Source organism: Leptinotarsa decemlineata, unplaced genomic scaffold, assembly GCF_025532065.1.
Source record: "Leptinotarsa decemlineata unplaced genomic scaffold, Ldec_3_MD MMD2_tig00000199_RagTag_RagTag, whole genome shotgun sequence".
Lineage (NCBI taxonomy): Eukaryota > Metazoa > Arthropoda > Insecta > Coleoptera > Chrysomelidae > Leptinotarsa > Leptinotarsa decemlineata.
The window spans coordinates 8261149-8284443 of record NW_027412544.1 but is presented as its reverse complement, the minus strand read 5'-3'; the positions used below and the strand labels follow the sequence as shown (position 1 = coordinate 8284443).

The 23295-nt window shown below is 36.9% G+C and overlaps 1 protein-coding gene across 2 annotated transcripts in view; it reads left to right on the top strand.

The window, feature by feature from the left end:
- LOC111515287 (myogenesis-regulating glycosidase) overlaps positions 1-23295 on the top strand; it is a 135290-nt gene that overhangs the window by 34842 nt on the left and 77153 nt on the right. For both annotated transcript variants that reach the window (XM_074172886.1, XM_074172885.1), the window contains exon 3: positions 20952-21025. In XM_074172886.1, coding sequence (XP_074028987.1) covers positions 20952-21025 — 74 coding nt within the window. The remainder of the gene's footprint in view (positions 1-20951; positions 21026-23295) is intronic.

Genomic DNA, 23295 nt, shown 5'->3' with positions numbered 1-23295 from the left:
GTCAGACCCGTGATTAATTCCATTGCCGCGGTTGGTGTTGTTCTCATGGCTCCTGTGATGTTTAAACAAGCCAGTCGCTGTATTTGATATAATTTTTGGATGGCCGTTGCTTGTAGAACTTTCGGTCCCCATGCAATGGCTCCATACGTTAACATAGGTCTTATTATTGCAGTGTAGATCCAGGCGACTACACGGGGTGAAAGACCCCATGCGCGTCCCACTGTCCTCCGACATTGCTCATAAGCCACGTATGCTCTTTTTGCTCTGCTCTGTAGATGAGAGTTCCATGTTAGCTTCTTGTCGAGGATAATACCAAGGTATTTCACCTCTTCAGAGAAGTTCAGTTGGCTTTTGAAGATTTCGGGAGGTTTTAAGCCCGTTAAACTTCTTTTCCTGGTGAAAAGGACCATCTCAGTCTTCTTGGGATTGATCGACAGTGAGTGTTCCTTACACCATGTTTCTATCAATTTGAGCCCATCCTGCGCTCTATCGCACAGTGTGTTTACAAATTTGCCGGTCTGCAAGATAACTATGTCATCTGCGTATGCAATTGTGTAGAATCCATTTTTGTTAAGGTGATTAATTAGGGTATCCAGAACTATGTTCCAGAGAAGGGGTGATAAGACCCCTCCCTGTGGACATCCCCTCATGACCAGTCCTTTAACTGTGATGTCTTCTACATTAATACTTATTGCTCTGCTAGAGAGCATCTGGAGTATCCATTCTCCTACTACCAGGGGTACATTCCTGGAGTGTAGTTGCTGGGTAATTGTTGGAAAGGTTGTTTTATCAAACGCTCCCTCAATATCTATGAATATACCTAGGGTGGATTCTTTGTTGTCCAATGATCTCTCGATTCTGCCAACCACATGGTGAAGGGCAGAATCAGTAGACCTTCCCGGGGTATATGCATGCTGATTTGGATGAAGTGGGTTGTTAACAAGTACTTCATCTCTTATGTACCGCTCACATAGCCTCTCCATGGTTTTTAAGAAAAACGATGTGAGACTAATTGGTCGGAATGCTTTTGGTAGGGTGTAGTCCATCCTACCTGGTTTGGGTATAAATACTACTCTTACTTCTCTCCACTTACTGGGAATATACCTCAGAGCTAGAGAGGCTCTGAATATTCCAACCAGGTGTGGCATAAGAGTGTCCAGTCCCCACTGAAGTAGGGCTGGTCTTATACCGTCAGGCCCTGGTGACTTGAAGGGGGAAAAGCCCGATATAGCCCATCTTATTTTGTCCTCATCAATTACTGTACTAGCATATTGCCAGTCATATTGTGAGGGTGTTATTGGTACATCCGTCCAGTTCGCCGTTCCAGGAAAGACAGAACCTGGGAAGTGAGTTTCCATAAGAATCTCAGCACTCTCCTGGAGGTTGGCGGCTTTGTCGCCATTTTTCCTCGTCAGGATGCCGATAGTCTTTTGGTGGTCATTTGAGAGTGCCTTCTGTAGCCTAGAAGCTAGTGGAAAGTCTTCGACTGCCTCACAATAGGCTCTCCAGGCTTCTCTTTGTTTTCGTCTGCAGACTTTTTTGAACTCTCTGAGGTTGGCTTGATATATAACCCAGTCCTCTTCGAGTCTTGTACGTTTTGCCTTGTTAAAGGTCGTTCTCGCTGACTTCCTGAGGTGTTCCAATTCAGGGCACCACCATGTGTTGGTTGTGCCATGCGTTTGAACCATCCTCATTGGACAGGATTCCTTATAGGCAGTGTCTATTTTGTTGTGGATAGATACTGTGTACCTTTCCAGTTCTTCATTGTTGCCAGGAGTCAGGACCTCTGTTTCCCGCAGAGCTCCTCTTAAGAGTCGATTGTAGAGAGCTACATCCGTCCTCTTCGGGTCACGGGATTTCACAGTAGTCCTGAGATCCTGGCTTACCGTATAGGTCAGCCAGCGGTGGTCTGACATAGAGATATGGTCCGAGACTTGCCAGTCTTGGATTTTGTTTGATATTTCGGCTGTCGTGAGCGTGATATCTATTAACGTTTGGCTACGGGCATTAATAAATGTTGGCTCCGTGCCTCTGTTCAAGATTGTTAGATCTTTCTGTATTATATATTCGTATAGTGACTTACCTCGGGCGTTGATATCCTTGCTGCCGCAGCTCACGTGGTGAGAGTTTGAGTCGCAACCCAATATGAGCTCCACTCTCTGGTTGAGGCAGTGGTCCACTAGTACTTCCATTTCTCTGGTCGGTGGTAGGGTGGCTGCATCTGAAGGGAGGTACACCGATGCGATTATCAACGCCATATATTTGCCTTTCCCAACTGGACATTCAACTTTGACCGCAGTGAGATCTGAGGTGCTGAATTGTGCCATCGGAAACGCTCTGTATTTCCTAGGAACGTAGACAGCCGTCCTAGGTTGCTGGTTGCTTGGTAAGCTGAAAATTTGACCAGTTAAACTACTGAAACCAGTAATTTTGGTCTTAATTATCCAGGGCTCCTGGATCAAAGCTATTGCCTCCTCCAATACATCAAGGTGGCGACATAGTGTTGCCGTTGCCGCCTTTTTGTGTTGGAGGTTGCATTGTATTATTTTTACTTTTTTTCCAACGTCCTTGCCCATGAGACAGTTGTTGGATACAAAGTTACCTTTAGAGGTCCATCTGCTCCCCTGCTAAGGGGGAGGTGGCCTCGCTGTTGTTGGGTGCCTCCTCCGTCAGGTCATCGAATGTCATCTGTTCAGATGCTTCGACTTCCTTTTCGGGACCCATGGTGGCCTTGGGGTCAATATCCACTTTAGGTGGTTCAACTTCCAAGGACCTAGGGTCTTCAGAGGTACCCTCTGTTTCTTTTATTGTTGCCCTAATAGTCAGTGAGGTAAACGCGTAGCTTAACCTCATTGACTTCTTCTTCAGGACAGCCATATCATCTTCTCCGATCCCGAAGACGAAGAGGTGTCCTTGTGGGTTCATCTTAACCTCATGATGGAAGGTGCACCATCTTGCTACCTTCAGGTCAGGATTCTGCGCCTTTAGCCGACCCAGCACCCTCTCCTTTTCACCGGATGTCGTCTTGTGGACGTCCTCCGGGATCCAGAGTGAGGCTTTGGTAAGCTTCGGGAGCTTATCCACACTGACGACTGCAAGTGATGCCTCCTCCCATGGCTTAATATTCATTGTGGCTTTCTTCAGCCACTCTAGCGTCACGTCGTCATCGCAGACCACTCTGATGATTTCACCGGAGTATGTCCACGACTTGAACGTGTGCGGTTTGCTGTTGTTGCTGGAGGCGGAGAAGATGATCTTGTCCAGCTCCTCCAACAGTTGTTTTTTGATGAGACTCTCTCGTTCTGCGGTAACCTTACCGTACGGGTTAGTCTCATCTATGATGGCTACCTTGAGGTGTCTCAAGGCGGCCTCCACGAAGGTTTTGGAAGGTGCAGCGACATTTCTGTCGCTGCGCAGCTTCTTCAACCTTCTTGGGGTTCCCTCCGTGGAGGTACTCGCGTGAGGGCGCTTTCCTGCGGTGGCAGCCGGTTCCTTGCCTTTTTCCAAGGCGGAGCTCTTGGCGCCCTCCGCAAGAGGTGCCCTTGTTGTTGAGGATGGAGTGGGAGAGGTGGAGGGTGCACTCATAGTTGCTGCCACTTCTGCCTCTTTCGCTCTCTTCCTCCTCTTGGCCTCGGCGCCGCTGATACGCTTACGCCTTGGCCTTTGCGTTGCATCGCGAGGTGGTCTGCTATGTCCAGCCTCTTTCTGAGCGGTAGCTTGGGGTGAGCATTTCTGTTCATCCCCAGCCCCCGCCCTAAATTGAGGTGAGCATTGCTGTCCAGCCTCGGGATTGTTTGGTTTTTTGTACTTACGTTTTGTTTCCATGTATGTTCCCACGAGTAGCAAGGGAAGGGTTGGTCACCTCTAGCAGAGCCCCGCATTACCAGAGGAAGGCTAGTTACAATGAGGTTTCGCCCGGTTCCTCAAGGGGATCGTTCGTAACCGCATATAACCCTGCGGCCATTCAGCTGTCGACACGATTCCTTACATCTTAGCTTGGGTAGGCTGGTCCGCGGTGGCATGTTTTGCAGGGCTTTTGGGGGTTTTAGTTCCCCTCACCCTACTTATTTCTGCCACTGACCAGGAGTCCGTCAACCCCGTCCGTTAGGCCCCATTGGCTTCCCGGATAGGACCTCCAGTCCCCTGGCCGTTCCCCTATCCGCCACCTGGGGACGCGCCCGATAGGTAGCCCAACCCACGGGAAAGTCACTTAAAAAAAAAAAAAAAAAATATATTTTAATTACAAACTGTGAAAATTCGAAATTACAGAGATGTTTACTGTATGAAATCTAGCAACTCACTAATTTATAAATGGAGTTCACTCTTCAGGTCGATTCAGCAACATCAGCATAAAATGGCGTCAGCAATGCTGGATAAGCTCTTCTCCCTTAAGGTGGTACGATGTAATTGACTGCAAAATGTGTCAGATACCAAGCATTTATAGTATCCTTTGATATCTCTTCCGCGGACAACATTCGAGAATAAATACTTTAATCTACGGTCCTATCATATAATTCTCATATAGTTTTAAATACCTGAAAAAAGGGGATACAATCATTCCATTGACCAGCCAAAGTAGGTATATACAGATGAAAAACAAATCAAAAAATGAATGAATATTACATGCTGATCATTCTAAGGTGACAAATCGTGATTATCAAGTAGAAACTTATTAAGTAACGGGAAGCTACCCAACTCAATTTGATTGTTAATTAGATATTGGGAAATTTTGTACTTATTGTTTTCCATACCTTCTAAAACGTCGAGGTTCAAACCTTTCTTCTGGAAATGTAGAGTTTTGAACTCATGAATGGACTTAGATCCCTCTGTAAGGAGGTGAATAATATACTTTGAATTTCTTTTTCCATTCTGGAAGCTACCTTTGATGTAAAACTTATATAACTGCACGTAAACCCGATTGCTGACGTGGCGACGGGTCGCCATGCGCAAGTACTGTTTCATTCTCTTTCCACTGGTTTGGCGTTACGCTATCTTTCTCGCCATACTGAGCTCGGATATCTGTAGTGCATATTGTTGTGTTTACTAAAGTATACGTAACCTGTGTTTTACTAAATAAATATTTTTTTTTAATAATTAAAAATAAAATATGTCTGACTATGATATTTCAGAAAGTGAAAGTTAGCAGCCTCATGCAAAGATAACAAAATCACATTACAAAACACTATCAAGTATCAGTAAGTTGATTATATTTTTGTTTTATAATTGAATTGTGCATATCTCTGTGCATTGAGCCCGCTTATATTTGGTCTGTCTCAAGGGTCAGTAAATGTAAAATCTACTCTCTTGATAAATTAAAATTTACACACAATTTTCTTGGCACATAATATTTTTAAAATAATTAATTATTGATTTCAATTCCATTCTTATGAAAAATAATGCACTAAAACACTTGCTTGAAGAAAAAATAAGGCTGACAAAATTGTGTTTCAAAATCAACTGATAGCGAGTAGCGCACGAGCGGTTTTCTTATTTGTTATTAACAGGAACTGAAAAATCAATTAATTATTCAAATTTCTAATGATGATGGAATTCATATTGAAACATTTATTATTAATATATTTATATATACACTTCTGATATATCAGGATCTCCAATAAATTTTCTGGATTTGACAATAACAAAAATTAATAATAAACACGATTTTTTAATTTTTCGTATATTATCATTCATAGTTCTTCCACACATCGATATCAACAGTAGCAGCATTCAATAGCATGATCCACAGTATAGTGTGATTCATGCTGTTGTCAGATGTGCATTTCAATGAAGGAGTGAATCTAATGAAACAGATTGCATTCCGATTCCAAAACACGGAAGGAAAAATTATAGAACGCTAATAAGATTTCTGATTTTCTAACAAATAAAGGTGTAAATATAGCGTTCATAACAATGATAACTTAAGCATGCATATTGAAAATAATAAAGACAATAATTCTGTTCAGATGGATCACGAGTGTATGAATTGTCTTGTGGTTTATGTCCGATGATTTCATTGGTCAAACTGGAAGAACACTTGGAGTATGCAAAAGAGAACATAAAAAACATTTTTTAGAATGAAAAAAAAAAACACCTCCTTACAGAGGAATATGTGTTCAATCACGAATTCAAAACTATTCATTTTCCATAGAAAGGTTTGAAACTTGACTTTCTAGAAGGAAGGTAAATCAAAAAGTATAAAAATATATAATGAACGATCGAATTGAGTTGAATATCTCTCCGTTACTTAATATATTTTTTCCAATTCTTTGTCGTCAAAGAACAATTGATACATGATATTCATTAATTTATTGATTGTTATTTCACATAAAGCTAAATATCTACTACCTGTAGATATTTAGCTGTTTTACCGGTTATTAAAATGATTGTATTCGCTCTTTACAGTTGAAACTAGATGAGAATTCATTATCTGATCGGACCGTAGATCATGGTAATGTTTTTAGAATGTAAAATGTACCCGTACCAGCATAAAGTTGCTGCATTCAATAGTATGATTCACAGATTATTGAATATTCCACTGTCTGATAGGGATTTCCAGAAAGAGCTGAATTTGATCAAACAAATCGCGATTAATAACGGTTATAAGGTAGATATTGTAAACTCCATTCTTTACAAAAAACGACAAAAGCAAGCCACGGATCTGGTCTACCCATATTCAAGATGCGATAACGTGAGTTATAAGACATTGACATATGTGGGGGAACCAAACAGGAATATTGCCCGTTTTTTGAAGAAAGAAGGCGTAAACGTAGCTTATAGAACGAATAATAACCTAAGTAAATTTATTAAAAACAATAAGGACAAAACTTTGGTGTCGGATAGATCAGGAGTATATAAGCTGACTTGTGGCTCCTGTCCAAAACTGTATATTGGGCAAACAGGAAGAACATTTTTCCAACGAATTAAAGAACATAGGAGTAGTTTTGTAAATAGAAAGACCAATTCCACATTTGCAAACCATCTTTTAGCAGAAGGACACGAGTTCAATCATGAGTACGAGGTGTTACATTTAGAAGAGAAGAGTTTGAAACTTAATCATCTAGAATGTTTAGAAATCAATAGATTCAGGAATTCGGGTAATTTACTGAATGATCAATTAGAACTCAATAACTCTCCGTTACTGAATATATTTTTTCAAATGTGAAAATGGAACATAAGTGCAGGTAATTTAATTCGTTAGTAACTCAGGTAAAATATCAGCTACTTAAAATTCAGGTACTTCGTTTACAGGTACTTTGATTTCAGGTACTCCATAAACTATATATATATATTTAGTATTGAATGTGTAGAATTAGTTGAAAGACACGCCAGATGAAGCCATTGTATGGCGAAACACGTGTTGCGTTTTTGTAAAACAATTTAGTGAAAATCTCACAATAAAGTGTTTTTGGAATACGTTAAAATGTTTCAATCTCAAAGTATTTAACCAAATCTTACATGAAAAAGCTATTTCACCGATTAGCCGATTAGTTTGTGTGGTGAGTGGTCTTTCAGGTCAGACGGTAAGAGTACGGCTCTGCCGAATTCTAAAGACCTGATTCGGTCCCCAGCGGGGCAGGCACAAAGTATTTGCTCTGTTAATGAGGTAGTCAGATAGTCAAGTTGCAAGATTCCCACCTTGATACTCACGACAATCTTCTCATATGAGGGTGTTTGCACGTCAGCTACACCTGACGATGCCTAAGATTCAGCCGTGCAGGGCTTTTTCACTTGATCGCAAACGTTTGCTAACTTGCTCGTGGGGGGATTTGTTCTCCCAACTGAGACAAATTCTGCGTACGCCGCTCAAAAATTTGGTGCAAGGCGGTTTTATAAGGTACCCCACTCTTGAGGAGACGACTTAGTCGTTTCCTGGCTGCACCACCAAACCTTTTTTGTTAAGGTTCAGAAGTTGGGGAGTTGAGAAGCTCTCGCTACTGAACTAAATTTACAGGGAGGTCCGTTGGAGTGTTAAACTGGACATCCATCTCCTCTGTAGACTCGCTCCTGAACTAAAATTACAGGGAGGTCAATTGGAGTCGTTAACTCGACATCCATCTCCTCTGTGGATTCGCTCCTGACCTAAATTTACAGGGAGGTCCGTTGGAGTCGTAAACTCGACATCCATCTCCTCTTAAGACTCGTTCCTGATTTAAGTTTACAGGGAGGTCAGTTGGAGTCGTAAGCTAGACATCCATCTCCTCTATAGACTCAGCGCAGAAAGTATTTTTAAGTTTACTCTGTCCATAAAAGTCCCACGAGTAGCTAGGGAAAGAAGGTCAATCACGGCAGAGCCCCGCATTACCGTGACAAGGCGATGCTACGCCGAGAGGTCGCCCGAAAGGTTCCGTAAAGACAGCTGATAGGCTTAGTGTCATTCATACTCTCGGCATGGATACACACACCTTAGGATTAAGCCATCGTTGGGATGCCATTCAGTTAGGGAATAACAGAACCATAAGTGATTCTGTCATTCCCGTATCCAGCGGGAATGACAGAATCACTTACTCACATCCCAAGCCAATGCACTCGCCGTAAACAGCATGTACATTAGTTCAGGCAGTGAAAGATGAACAAGGACAGCCAACTCGCCTCTAAACCAAGGTACCTCAAGACATTTCGATTGTTATTATTGTAAATCGGCTTCGGGTGATAACTGACCTTACTTGATATTTTCGTATTGCTTATAGACCTCTTTCAGTTTTCCTGTAGAGTGCACGATTAGACATATCCGTTGTGGATCTCCATATTAGGCAGGATGAATGCATCGTCATTAAATATGTACGTAGATTCTTTGAAAGTTTTTCCAAACCAATATTCACGAAGTTCCTCTGACTTCTTCTCAAACAAGTGTTCTTCCTTGTGGATGATTTTAGCATCGGACCACTTGATCCTTCGCTACTCCCGATATGCTTTAACTTTGTGATACGGATGTGAAATCATTGATTCATTCATCAAATTCATCAACTAACATAGTCATACAATGCGCCATTTAACACAATAAGATAAGATATATTAACCCACTATAGATTGAATTTTGAAGAGTTTTCTAATGGTCTGTTGACTTTGGAAGTTTTACAGGTATATAATCAACTTCTGGTCAATTTCTGTTTTCATTTAAATATTATATTGGGAGAAAGTAAGTATTTTCTTAGTTTATTGGTAGCCCGTAAAATTACCTAACAATGAATAATGAAGTACTAAGATTGTTGAGAATGATGGTATCTAATTACTTTTGTAAATACTTTCTCTCTTATTTGTAACTGTAAGTCTTAGTGTTTACCGACTATATGTCTAATAAAATTGACCTCTACTAATGTTTACGATTCCGCGGCCGAATTATTGACATAGTGATTATTATTTAATAACTTAGACAAACACTGATTTGATTTGTGATGGACAGAGCTGATATATGTTGAAAATTAATATTTATCATGTCACTAATTTTCATCAAGGATAGAATCAGTTTAATAATAATAATATCAATGAAATAATAATTGGATGTGTAGTTTCATAGTGTTCTGACAGGATAGGCTGACATCCGGCAAATTTACACCGCCATGTACAGCGCCGTCCAATTGCTTTCCGAATCCGAAGGACGAAATCACGGCCTTGCGCTTGGGAAGATTGAACGGCGGATACACAATATGAAGGCTAAGATCACGTTGCCGAGACAACACATGTCTCGTACCCAATGTGTGATGCCTTTCACGCCCATAATGCAGCAAATAGCTGCCAGACTACGACGTATCCATCACATTTTGGGTTAAAGCGAGCTGCTGAGCACCAAACAGCACTATCTCAAAAATAACGAATGCTAGTAGCTGCTAAGAAGGTATCAGTGGGGCCGGCGAGACGTATCGTGGAAAACCTCAGGTTCCGCGAGAAACCTTCTCACTCATTTCAAGAGCCTTCGCCTGTTGTGAATAATCCGCCTGACCTCAATGAACTGCGCAACCCGGATGACTTTCGAAAAGCCCTTGTATGTTTCAAGAACTACCAAACACTCACCGCCATCTGGCCAAAGTTTTCAACTCATGGCTGGATGGAGAGCAGCTCTATCCGGATGGATTTGTCGAGGAGCGGACCGTTAGCATCCCCAAAAGCAGCGATTTGTCGATTCCTAAGAATTGCAGACCGATGACATGCCGAAATGTGTGTTATAAGTTGTTTACGAGCATCCTTTACACACGAATATATATATATATATATATATATATATATATATATATATATATATATATCTCCTCTCCTATATCTCCTCTATATATATAGATATCCTCTATATATATATATATATTTATATATATAATATATATATATATATATATATATATATATATATATATATATATATATATATATATATATATATATAGAGGAGAAGGTAATCGTTGCTGACTAGTTAGGAATGGAACCAACAAATAATGGGGCTAAGCAGCAAATGAAAGAGTACTCTTTAAAGTTCGTCCAAGCTTTCGGAAATTTAATAAATTGTTTCCATCATCAGGGATGCTACAATTTGAGGGTGTAAGTAATATTAATATATAATTATGAATGGTTAGACTTACAACTTTTTGAGGATGTTTCATACGATGGTTATGTAAAATATTGGACACAACATGATGGATGAACATTGATACAATACATTTATAAAACTGGTTAAAAGATGTCTAATATTGGATAAAATATTTGTGAAAAACGTTACAGTTTAAAATTAATTTGAAGGAAAAATAATGTCACATGTCGAAATTTCACAAAACATTAATTTGGAGGGATTGACAGATAGTTGACATGACATATGTCAGTGGTTCTAGTGATAAAAGCTGTTACCAACTTTGACTTGTAAAGAATTATTTTTGGAAATTTCTACCTGTGCAGCTTTTATTAAAGTGAATGTAAGATAATAACATTTGGATTAAAGTATAAAGTAGATTATTCTATTAATGCTAGATTGGGTGAATTCATTGAAACATTGTTATATGGATTTTTATCTAACGTCAAAAGATAGGAATATATCTCACTAAGATGATTAATATCTGTATTTTTGTTGATGCAATTTTTATTTTCAGCAATGAAGGCCATTTCAAGAAAGGACCTTTTTATTAAATGTGTTTCACTAGCTAAGACCTTAGTAGCATCAAAATTCATATGGTGGTCAAACTTATTGACATGTTCAGCTAGAGCACATCTTTCAGGATGGTGTCTACAATCGCTTTTCTGAGAAGTTATTCTGGAACTTGAAGTTCTTGACGTTTGACCAACATAGATTTTGTTGCAAGATTGACATCATCATCATCATCATCATCGTTTATTTACACAAAAGAAAAACAGCAACCATAATAAGGCTATACATTTTGCAAATAAACATTGGGAAACCCACAGAAGCAACAGGTGTTGCTTGTGCGTGGTGTAAATAAATTTTTATAACTTCAGATACTAAAATTAATAATGAGTATAAGGTTAACAAAAGGGTGAAATAAATATATACAGAACATTCAAAAACTTTGTAGACGTGTAAGTAGATATAAAATTAATCATATGTGGTATAAATAAAATAGATTAAAATAACCATTATAACAATCATAAGAACATCCGAGACTTTTATATATAAAATGAATCACATGTATAAGAAAAATCATTCGGATCACAAAACAATTGGACAGGTGTAAGGATGAAATAGATCACATGGGAGGTGTAAATAAAATTTCTTACAAGTTGGAAATTGTCTTGCGAGAGCGTAACGGTGAGTTTTTTTTTTATTTGAATAGAACATTTCAAATGGCATCATCAAATATTTGACCAATTTTCTCACGAGGTTGGCTTCTAATTAATTTATCGACATGGAATACTATATATTAAATTTATTCGAGAAGTAATGAGGGGTTTATCTTTAACTCTGGTGTGTAAAGTTCTAATCGTGAGAACTGCTTTGGTGGCATTTTAATATAATTGAAAAAAATGGAATTAATATTGCTCCAACCCCAGTTTTTTATAGTACTTTACCCTTCATTAAGGAGATCACCCCCAAACTCTCTAGAATTTTCAATGAATTGCCCAATATTAAAATAGCCACCAAAGCAGTTCTCACGATTAGAATTTTACACACCAGAGTTAAAGATAAACCCCTCATTACTTCTCGAATAAATGTAATATATAGTATTCCATGTCAATCTTGCAACAAAATCTATGTTGGTCAAACGTCAAGAACTTTAAGTTTCAGAATAACTTCTCACAAAAGCGATTGTAGACACCATCCTGAAAGATGTGCTCTAGCTGAACATGTCAATAAGTTTGACCACCATATGAATTTTGATGCTACTAAGGTCCTTTTTTGAAATGGCCTTCATTGCTGAAAATAAAAATTGCATCAACAAAAAAACAGATATTAATCATCTTAGTGAGATATATTCCTATCTTTTGACGTTAGATAAAAATCCATATAACAATGTTTCAATGAATTCACCCAATCTAGCATTAATAGAATAATGTACTTTATACTTTAATCCAAATGTTATTATCTTACATTCACTTTAATAAAAGCTGCACAGGTAGAAATTTCCAAAAATAATTCTTTACAAGTCAAAGTTGGTAACAGCTTTTATCACTAGAACCACTGACATATGTCATGTCAACTATCTGTCAATCCCTCCAAATTAATGTTTTGTGAAATTTCGACATGTGACATTATTCTTCCTTCAAATTAATTTTAAACTGTAACGTTTTTCACAAATATTTTATCCAATATTAGACATCCTTTAACCAGTTTTATAAATGTATTGTATCAATGTTCATCCATCATGTTGTGTCCAATATTTTACATAACCATCGTATGAAACATCCTCAAAAAGTTGTAAGTCTAACCATTCATAATTATATATTAATATTACTTACACCCGCAAATTGTAGCATCCCTGATGATGGAAACAATTTATTAAATTTCCGAAAGCTTGGACAAACTTTAAAGAGTACTCTTTCATTTGCTGCTTAGCCCCATTATTTGTTGGTTCCATATATATATATATATATATATATATATATATATATATATATATATATATATATATATATATATATATATATATATATATAAATTTCATGAATTATTTGTCATTTTCAGGGCCAACTGTTCTTATTTTTCAAGACCAAAAATTAAAAGAACAATTAGCCGTTTTTTTACAAAATTGGATTTGCGACGTTTTCAAATGGTATATGTCAAAGTTACGAAGAAATGCATCCAATAATAAAAAAGTTACAAGTGAATGAAATTTGAAAAATATGCTGTTTAATCAACCCACCACTTCAATTTTAGAAGTTTCTTTCCAGTTCTGACTACACCACTAGATTTAGGAGATCTCTAGATATCACTGTTAAAAATTTCAACAAAATCTATTCATCAATGAAAAAATTATAAGGGAGTAAAATTTGAAAAATCTGTGGTTTAATGGAATTTTTACTACACCACTGTATTCGGAATGATATTTAGCAAAATCTAATTCAGATCCTTGTATTCATGAAAATTGCATGAAATGTATGAATGATATGAATGAATCCGATTATGAAACAAACTTTAATGTTAATAATTTCAAATCAAAGACCACCTGCATTTATTTGAAATTGCTACAAACTAGTGAAAAACAATCTCTTTTTCACAAGCAATTCACATAATAGGATCGAAGATGATAATAAGTTGAAACTAAAATGAGTGCAACCTCCATTCAAGACAATGCATTTATTATATCCTTTGTGAATTTTTTTAAGTATTCCGTAATTGTTGAGGAGAAATTGCAGAATACGCTTGCTGAATTCTTGTGCACAGTTCCGCTCGATGCCTTGGTCGTGATTTGTAGACATTTTGTGTGACATAGCCCCATAGGAAAAAATTCAGTATAGTAAGATTAGGCGATCTAAGTGGCCATCTAATTGATCTACTTCCCCGTCCTATCCCACGATTAGGGTAGTTTTGATTCAGCCAAATCTTCACAATTCCCGCATGACGAACAGAACAGCCATCTAACTGAAAATATAAATTTCTTGTTTCTGCAAGGGGAAGTTCATATATTGTGTCCGACAATTCATTCCTTAAAAATTGTGAGAAATTTCCGGCATTGATGTTGCTGCCAAAATAGAATGGTCTAATTATTGTCTCATTCAGTATTTCACACCAAACATTTATTTTTTCTGAATACTGCCTTTCACATTTAATAACCCAGTTAGGATTTTCAGTGACCTAATATCGAATATTTTGTGATGAAACCACTCCATTTGTTGTGAAACTAGCTTCATCACTGAATAAAATATTCTTTAAAAAATGCCTGCCGTTAAGGTACTCGCCCTGGGCTGATAAGCAAAATTCCAAACGTTTTTCTTGATCACCTGGTTCTAGAGTATGGAAAAATTTTGGTTTGAATGCCTTTTGTTAAATTTGTTTTTTCGCAGAAATCGCCTAATATTCTCCCTAAGTGAGTTTAAATCTAATATAGTCTGAGTATTTCCATTCCTTCTTCGTATACTACTCTTCAAAATATACGTGGATACTGCTCCAGTCCGATTAAATACTTGGTTAATTTCATGTACTGTGCTGATATTAATGGCTGGACGATTTGAGTCTTTTATCGAATATTCTAGTTACTTCTCTTTCACTTCGGTAATTATCTCCAGGAATACGTATAATTTCGATTTTTTTTTGAATTGACAATTGGGCCATTATCTAGTTTTATTTTGAATTACAAACTTAGTTTGAATCACGAAATGACAATTCCTGAACAACTAGTCGCAGTCTACTTGCTCAATCCATTAACACATTTAGAGCCAATATTGCGCACATGCAACAACATATTTCGTGAAATAAATTAATCATAAAGTGAAATAATTTGGGGTAAATACACATGTTGTGTATACGCATCACTGGCATATAATAAAAATAACTTTTTTTGGGGGGGTGTCAGATGAACAAAAAAGTAAACGTGGAATGGAAGCAGTGGTGTAGTCAGGATTTTGCTAAAATTCCATTGAACAGCAAATTTTTCAAATTTTACTCCCCTTTAATTTTTTATTGATGAACAGATTTTGTTGAAATTTTAAACAGTAATATCTCGTTGGGTTGGGTTGGGTTGGGTTAGGTCGGTTGATAAAACAGCATATTTTTCTAATTTCATTCACTTATAACTTTATTATTATTTCTTCTCAACTTTGGCATAGACCATTTGTAAAGGTCACGAATCCAGTGATGTAGTCTGATTTTTTTGTAAAAAAATTCCTAATTATTTTTTTAATTTTTGGCCTTGAAAAATAAGAATAGTTGGGCCTGAAAATGACGAAAAATTCATGAAATGTGGTGTTCTAGTAGACTTTTTGAATGTCTACCTAATGTAAAAAGAAATATTCAAATCGGCTGGGAAATAAAGATTTTATGAGGGTGCTTCTATCTTAAACGGGTCACACTATGTACATGTTTCTTTTATCATGTGGTAACATTGCTATATTCTAAACCGTAACAGATACGAAGACGATTAAATGGGAAAAAAGGTAACTGTCATCGAGAACGATACAATGGTCGAAGAAAATTTACGGGGAGTCTCGCTCTTCTCGAGTTATACGGGAAAAACCAAAAATGATGTTTTTTTTTCAAATGGAATTGTCATTTCGGAGAATATAAAAAAATTGAAACGGAAAATATTATTGTATTCGAAGTGTAGTATGACGATGCAATCATACATATTCGATAAAATGTCTCGTGTCTACATGGCCACCATCAACTGTTTTTTTTAATACGGACCTGTCTTTTTCATTACAGATATTGATAAAACGATAAATTCACAATCCAAGGGTGTATCACATTTGATATTTTCATAGCGTTTCATTCGAAATAACCACCATCATCAGTGACAACAGTCAAACAGAAAAACAATTTATTTTATCATGACCTTCTAAGAAAAATGAAACCAATACAGAAAATCAAAGCTACCTGGCAGTCTTCCTTAAATGCTCGAATTGACGACCTCTTTTTGAATGCACATTAGTTGTCGGTTGAAAAAACTATAAACTTGATGTATCCCCAGACAAAAAATCTAAAGAAGTAAGATGTGGGGACCGAGCTGGCCAGTTAATTGGTCCATTGTTTCCAATCCATTATCTTGGGAATATTGCACGTAAATGTTCCCTTACTATTGCTGCATTTTGGGAAGGAGCGCCGTCCTGTTGAAAATATTGTATTTCATGGCGGATATTCAGTGGCAATTCATCTAAGTAGCCATCGAATTCATTGAATAGAAAATGAAGATACATTTCACTAGTCAAATGATCATCGTAAAAGAAAGGGCCAAGGATGTTTGTCCCCACAATTTCCTACACAACAATTATTCCGAAACTTTCTTGGAAATTAGTTTCCCTATGTAAATGTTCATTTGTATTATTCCACCTATAATGGATATATCTGTTGAACCAATCATTGCTGGTGAATTTTGATTCGTCCGTCCATATTATTTTTTTTCAAATATTTCCAACTTCCCTATTTCTACGTCTTAATCACTTCGCAAATCGTAATAACAATTCCATTCGAAAAAAACGAAAAACCGTATAACTCGAGAAGGGCGAGAGTCCCCGTAAATTTTCTTCGACCATTGTCGATGACAGTTACCTTTTTCCCCATTTAATCGTCTTCGTATCTGTTACGGTTTAGAAAATCATACCGGCTTCACCATAACATCTAGTCAGGCTAGAGTCCAAACATTGTGGGTCACTTTCAGAAGTGGTGTATTTCAGGACGAATCCCTCCGTCCCCTTCTTATTTGCATCTCACTATTGCCATTATTCGTTGCTCTCAGAAATAATCGAGGGAAAAACTGTGGTATCCCCGGAAACCGGAAGCATAAGGTCACCCATTTGTTTTATACGGATGATCTTGAACTTAATGTCTTTGGAAAAAAAAAAGATCTCTATCAGTCCTTCAGGGTGGCAAAAGAGTAGATGCATGCTATCGATATGGAATTTGGGATAAACAAATGGCCGATGCGTGGACTACCTAGAGAATGTGCGGGCACTACGTTGAGATTGTGCAGATCGTAGATGGGATCATTCTGCACCATCTGGATGCCGGATTAATGTATACTTACCACAAAGTGGAACAACGCCACTCACAAGAGGTAACAGCAGTGAAGAAATCTCTTCGCGGCATGCATCAGCACAAACTTTAACAGATATGGTTTGGAGTAGTAAAGTGGACTCGGGAGGATGCACCTCCATAGGAGTTTGCATCTCATATCGTCCGTTCCACGGATGTATTTCCTTCGACAACAAGAAGGTCGTAGACTTTTGAGTTTGGAGTATCTACATGACAAAATGGTGCTGTATGGAGTCTGGAAAGTTGTCAGGAGTTCGAATCCATTTGTCTGCATGTTCCACGTTCATGAGAGAGCAGGAATTGGAGCGTTTTTCTTTGGAACAGCTGCTCAAGGAGCTGGTGAACTTGGTTTTGTTTTCGAAACTGAACGAGGTAAAATCAACTCTGGCACCGAGTTGTATTCCCTTCAGCAGAAGGCTTATATAAATGTCGTAGATATCACTTCACTCCTGCGGCAACATCATGACCTTTCAGAATGGTGTCTATAACATCTTGGTCTACCGCAGTCATGTGATGTGTACATCACCGGTGTTGCCCTACGCTCGGGAGGATATTGAATCTGTTGTGAGGAACGAAAAGTGCTAAAATTATTGGAACTTTTCGATATCTACTTTGAAGCTCATATAAGCTGAGAAACCTGATTTAGTCCTTCTAGACCACCAGAGCAAGACGATATTTGTCGTGGAGTTTTCAGCTCTTGACGGGACGAGAATTCTATCCAGACCATTCTGTCAAGATGGTTGTTCTGATTATTGAAATCCTTGGTAGAATGATGTCTAACACTCTCGAATCTTATGGCTTGCCGCATCAAGGCAGAAAATGACTAAAATATCGAGTTTTTCTCTTCGAACTCCGTAGACTGTATCCAGACCACTCAAGATGGTAGTTCTGATTATTGAAGTCCATGAATATAATTATATGGAGAGAGACGGGAAGACAAAAAAGGGGATACGGCTCAAAAAAGTTAGGGGGGGAAAGAGAAAATAAAATGAAGGCAACATATAATACGATGTGATCTTGGATTCAAAAAAGACAAAAATCCACATCAAAACTCATTAATACAGTTTATTGTATGATTTTCAGTACAAAGGGTTTTACAAAAACCGCTACACTTGTTTCGCTATAGGGTAATTCCGGGGGAGACGGCCGTACGGGAGAGATGGCTAATAGAAAAAAGTTCTAGTTATAATCAATAGATGATACTAGTCATCGTTTAGTTCGATTCGCATCGGCACGGGTAACAACTGTCAGTGGATTTTTTGTCGAAAAAATAATGAAACGGTGAGTAATTTGACTTTGTTTTTTTATTATGCATGCGAGTTAAGTACTGGGGTTAACATCACAAAAATATTTTGAAAGTTTTCGTGCTTTCCCAGTGAAGTAATAAACTTCTCCGGTGTTCTAACCTTAAAATTACCCACTAACTTGAGAAATGGCTTTAATTACCTAATGTGGCCATCTCACCCGAACAATTAGGAAAGATAGCCATATTATTCACGGGAGAGATAGTCATAAAATTTTATGTCCTAATTTTGATTTATTTTTAATTTTTAATATTTTCTATAGATGCCGAACCAATACGTACGGAAGGTGGCTGCTGGTCGAGGTGAATGGAGCGAAGAAGATTTAAAAAATGCTATGGAAGAATTACAAAATCGAGGGATGACGATTTATAGGGCCTCTTTTATCTATAAAATACCAAGAAAAACACTTGAAAGAAAGTTAAAACTAAATAACAACCTATGTGACCTATGTGACCGTCATCTACCTTCGGTACAGATAATGAAAAAAAGACTGAACAAACATATAAAAGGCATGCAGTCAAGAGGCTTTCCTTTGACAATAAATGATTTAAGAATAATTGCATTCAAGTTTGTTGAGCAATTAGGAATTGAACATAGATTCTGTAAAACATCTGAAAAGGTGGGCTATGATTGGGTAAAAATGTTTCTGAAGAGAAATTCGGATATTTCATTGAGGAAATCAGAAGGGGTGTCATACGCTAGAAGTCAAGGGATGAATGAATCAGAGGTAAACTCCTATTTTAAAATGCTTCAGCCGCTGGATGTTGCTGTTTTCAAGTCTCTCAAAACTTACTTCTATGAATCCTGCAGGTTATGGATGAAACAGCACCCTGAACTTCGTCTAACAAGACAACACTTTGGCTTCTTATTATATCAAGCGACAAGTGGAAATGCAATCTCTCGATTTAGGACAGCAGACGGTGGATCAACTAACACCAACAAGAGTACTTAATGAAGTGTCTCCACTGCCTGTGAAACTACATGAAGGTCGCAAACGAGCGAAACAAATAAGCATTCTTTTGACATCTGAAGAGCATATTGAAAAACGGAAAATGAAAGAAAATGAAAAAGAAAATAGGGAACAAAAGTCAAAAAACCAAAAATAATAAAAACAAACACTAAGACTGATAAACCGGAGGAAAAAACGACAGTTAAGAAAAGAAAAGTAATTCGTAGGTTGCCTGATACCTCTGAAGGTGAAACTGAAGACAGACCACAACCTCTGCAGAAGACTGCAGAGGTTGTGGTGATAATTATTATAAGACACAACTGATAAAAGATTGGACATCATGAGAGTGTCATAATTTTTCACAAGTTTAAAATTACACTATTGCATTTGTCAAAGTGATTTATCGTTAATATTTATTAAGAATTATAAGTAAAGTTTAATTTTTGGTATTAATTAATGTTTTATTCATTATAATTCCTTCACAGTAGAGTTTTAAAGTAACTAGGGCCATCTCCACCGGAATTACCCTACAATATATTTCTTAATCGTGAAATAATAAGTTACTTCTTCTAAACCCTTTATAGTGAAAACCATACAATGAACTGTATTAATGAGTTTCTACTCAATTTTGTTTTTCACCATGTGAAAGAGAAAAAATAACAATGAACCTCAGTAACCTGTATATATCAGCCATTGTCAGACAAAGCATGAAAGTATATACTTCAAACACTACATATATGGAGCTAAAATATTTAGTCACTTTGTGAGCAAGGAAGGGAGAAAAATATCAAAAATGAAATGGAAACAACAAGTTTGGGATAAGTTGAAAAAATGAAGATTAGGATCTATTGAAAAAACTGTTTCCACACCAAAACAACAATACCGTATCTTGAAGCACGTTCCACTAATAAAGTTGGCATCATCAGAAAATGATTGAAAATGGTGATGCAAAAGTCATTTGTGTTTTCAATAGATTCATTGTACGCCAGAGGTTCAGATTGTATCAATCAAGTGGAAGTTATAATCTGGATAGAGGTTGCAAAAGTAGCAAGTAGTATAAATTGTTGTACAGACTACACAAACTACGCTTTACGTACATACATAAAAACATAACATCACCAGAAACTAGTGAAGACATTAGCACCGTAAAGTCGTGATCAGGTATCCAGGAAATTGCATAATAACCAGTCTCACTGTCTTTCGATTCATTAATTGATGCCATTCAACCTCAACTGGCATTAATGATTTGATTTAAAGTTTCTCAGCAAATATATTCAGAGTAGACATTTTCCAAATATGTTCTATATGAGCTACAAGTATTTATTTTCGTAATTATTATTTCTGTTTTGAAGAAGTTTCGGTATTTTTATTGGAAGGTTTTGGGGCAATGTACCTATTAAGAGTTAATTTGTTTTCGGTTAGACACAGCTCTGACTCAAATAACATCATTTAGGATGTTGACATAAGTGTAGACAGGTAAAAATGCTTCAATTTTTATTTTGACGTGATCAGCAACGGTAATGTCGCTCAGTGATCGAATGAAATTATAAAATGAATTGTTCACCTATCTTCGTTTCAGATGCAAGATTTTGAGAGAAGCGGTGAAGTTCTGAACACACCAACAGAAGATGATGAAGAGTTTCAATATATCAGGTGAGAAAAATCATATTTTTTATTGGGTTCCTATCTTGCTTATTTGAAGTACGTCTCAACATGTTTAAATCTAGCATAAAAACATCGACAACTTAAGAAACATGAAGTATAAATATCACCTTTATACCTAATTGATGATCTGATAAGTGTATGTTATAACTTCGAATAAAATAAATGAAAAAATAAGTTTAATTTTTGACGGTTTTATTGAAAAAAAAAGATAATAATGATGTAGATGCTGTACTTATAACTAAGAAATAATTCAGAAGGACCTAGGTAGCAGTCATCAAACTACTCTTCTTAGAAATCTACGGTATTGATCAGATGAAAAAAATAAAATGGTTGGGCGTAGCATAACCTGAGTAAATATGTAAATACTACGCTCAACGATTTTATTATTTTTATTTCTGACCGGGATATTATAAGCTTATATCGTCATAGTTACGCTATCAATAAAGAGGGTCATAACTCCCTTGGGACATTATAGATTTTATAATTCCCTCTACCTTTCACAAGTAAAAATAAATAGAAATGAAAACTGAACCATATTTTATTTATTCACGTCATTACAAATAATAAATGTACAATTTTGAAATGTTCCCTGAAAATTACTTCCGCCACTGGAAACAATTTCTTCTTTTGTATGGCTGGAGCTTCTGTTCACTACAGTCGAGGTACCTGCCTCTTTTGATGACAAAGTAGACAACATACGCGCCGTTTTATTTCTCAATTCGATGCTATCCTCCAAATACCCCTCCGCCACCGTGGAACTTTTCCAACCTCCGTGTCTTTTTAAGTTAGTCATAGTTGCTCCTGCATTGGCTAGAGCAGTAGCAGAAGTGCGACGAAGGAAATGTCCCGTATAGGAAGATGAGTTTGGCAATCCTAAATAAAACATAGAAAATTCCTTACCAGTTCTTGAAAATATGCCAGAAATACAGTTTCAGTGACATCTTTTGGCATAACATTTTTCCGTGTCAGCCAGTCCAGATATATCTTGTATTCTTTTTGGTATACGGCTTCACTTTTCGATGGAATTAATGATTCTCTTGCTTGTTCAGCTTTTTTCAAAATATCCTCCATTATACTTGGGGTAGAAAACACGTTTTCACCGCAAACACAGCTTGATAACAAAGTTCTGTTTATAAACAAGTAACATAGCAACAACCTAGCAACAAGAAAACTCTACTATAATCAACGGTACCTGATTCAAATATACCGGGAAGGTAATGAATTGGTACATTTTTCCGTTTCAAAAATGAACAAAATTTTATTGAAATCGATCAGAAATAAAATTATCTATGTACCACGGGAATTAATGAGCCTTAATAACCTCAGGAAATTGCTGTCCCTCGGGCCAGAGGCCCTCGGGACGCAAACTTTGCCATCGGTAATTAAGGCCCTCCTAATTCCCTTGATACATAAATAACTATTTTATCTGATCAATATCGTAGATTGCTGAGGAGAGTGGTGTCATGACTACTGCCTAGGACCTCCCGAATTATTATTATTTTTTAGTTTTTAGTACATTATCTACATCATCATTGCTCATTTTATTTTCAAGTTTTCAGTTTCTGATGCATGTTATAACGTTTTACTTAACTTGGGTGGTGTATCGTTAACGACGAATCATTTTTAGCCACCCTAACGCCACACGTCTTTCACACGATACACAATCTTGACTTGGGTGGGAGATCTATGCTTATATCCCGATTCTGAGTTGACAAAGTTCTTTGCATAGATTGATTACATTGTATTTGCATTTTTTCAGGAATTGATGAAAAATAAGACAAGGTGATGAAATAATCCTAAATTTTGTAAAGTACGATTATACAATTCAGGTCAAAAAGTTATGCTAATCTATTCTGAAGGTTTTTCAGAATGTTGAGTTTTTGGTTTTTTTTTTTAACAATTGTTTTCAAATTTCTATTGTCAAATTTCGAAGTATAATAAATTCTTACCCTTGTGAAAAGAGAAAATAAATAATCCAAAGGAAAATTTATTGAATAGAACTGGCCGATACATGATGAAAAACCATATTAAAACTATTAAATACAATTTATTGTATGATTTTCAGTATAGAGGGTTTTGAACAAAACGCGACAAGTGTTTCGCTATTCAATAGCTCCTCAAGCATAAACTAAAAGTTACTTCCAAATCACAACCATTTTATACTCTAATCTGAAACGGTCAGGTATGAATTTATCAACTATATCAATAAATTTTTCGAAACTCCGTAAATATACCTAACTATTTTTACCTGGAAATGA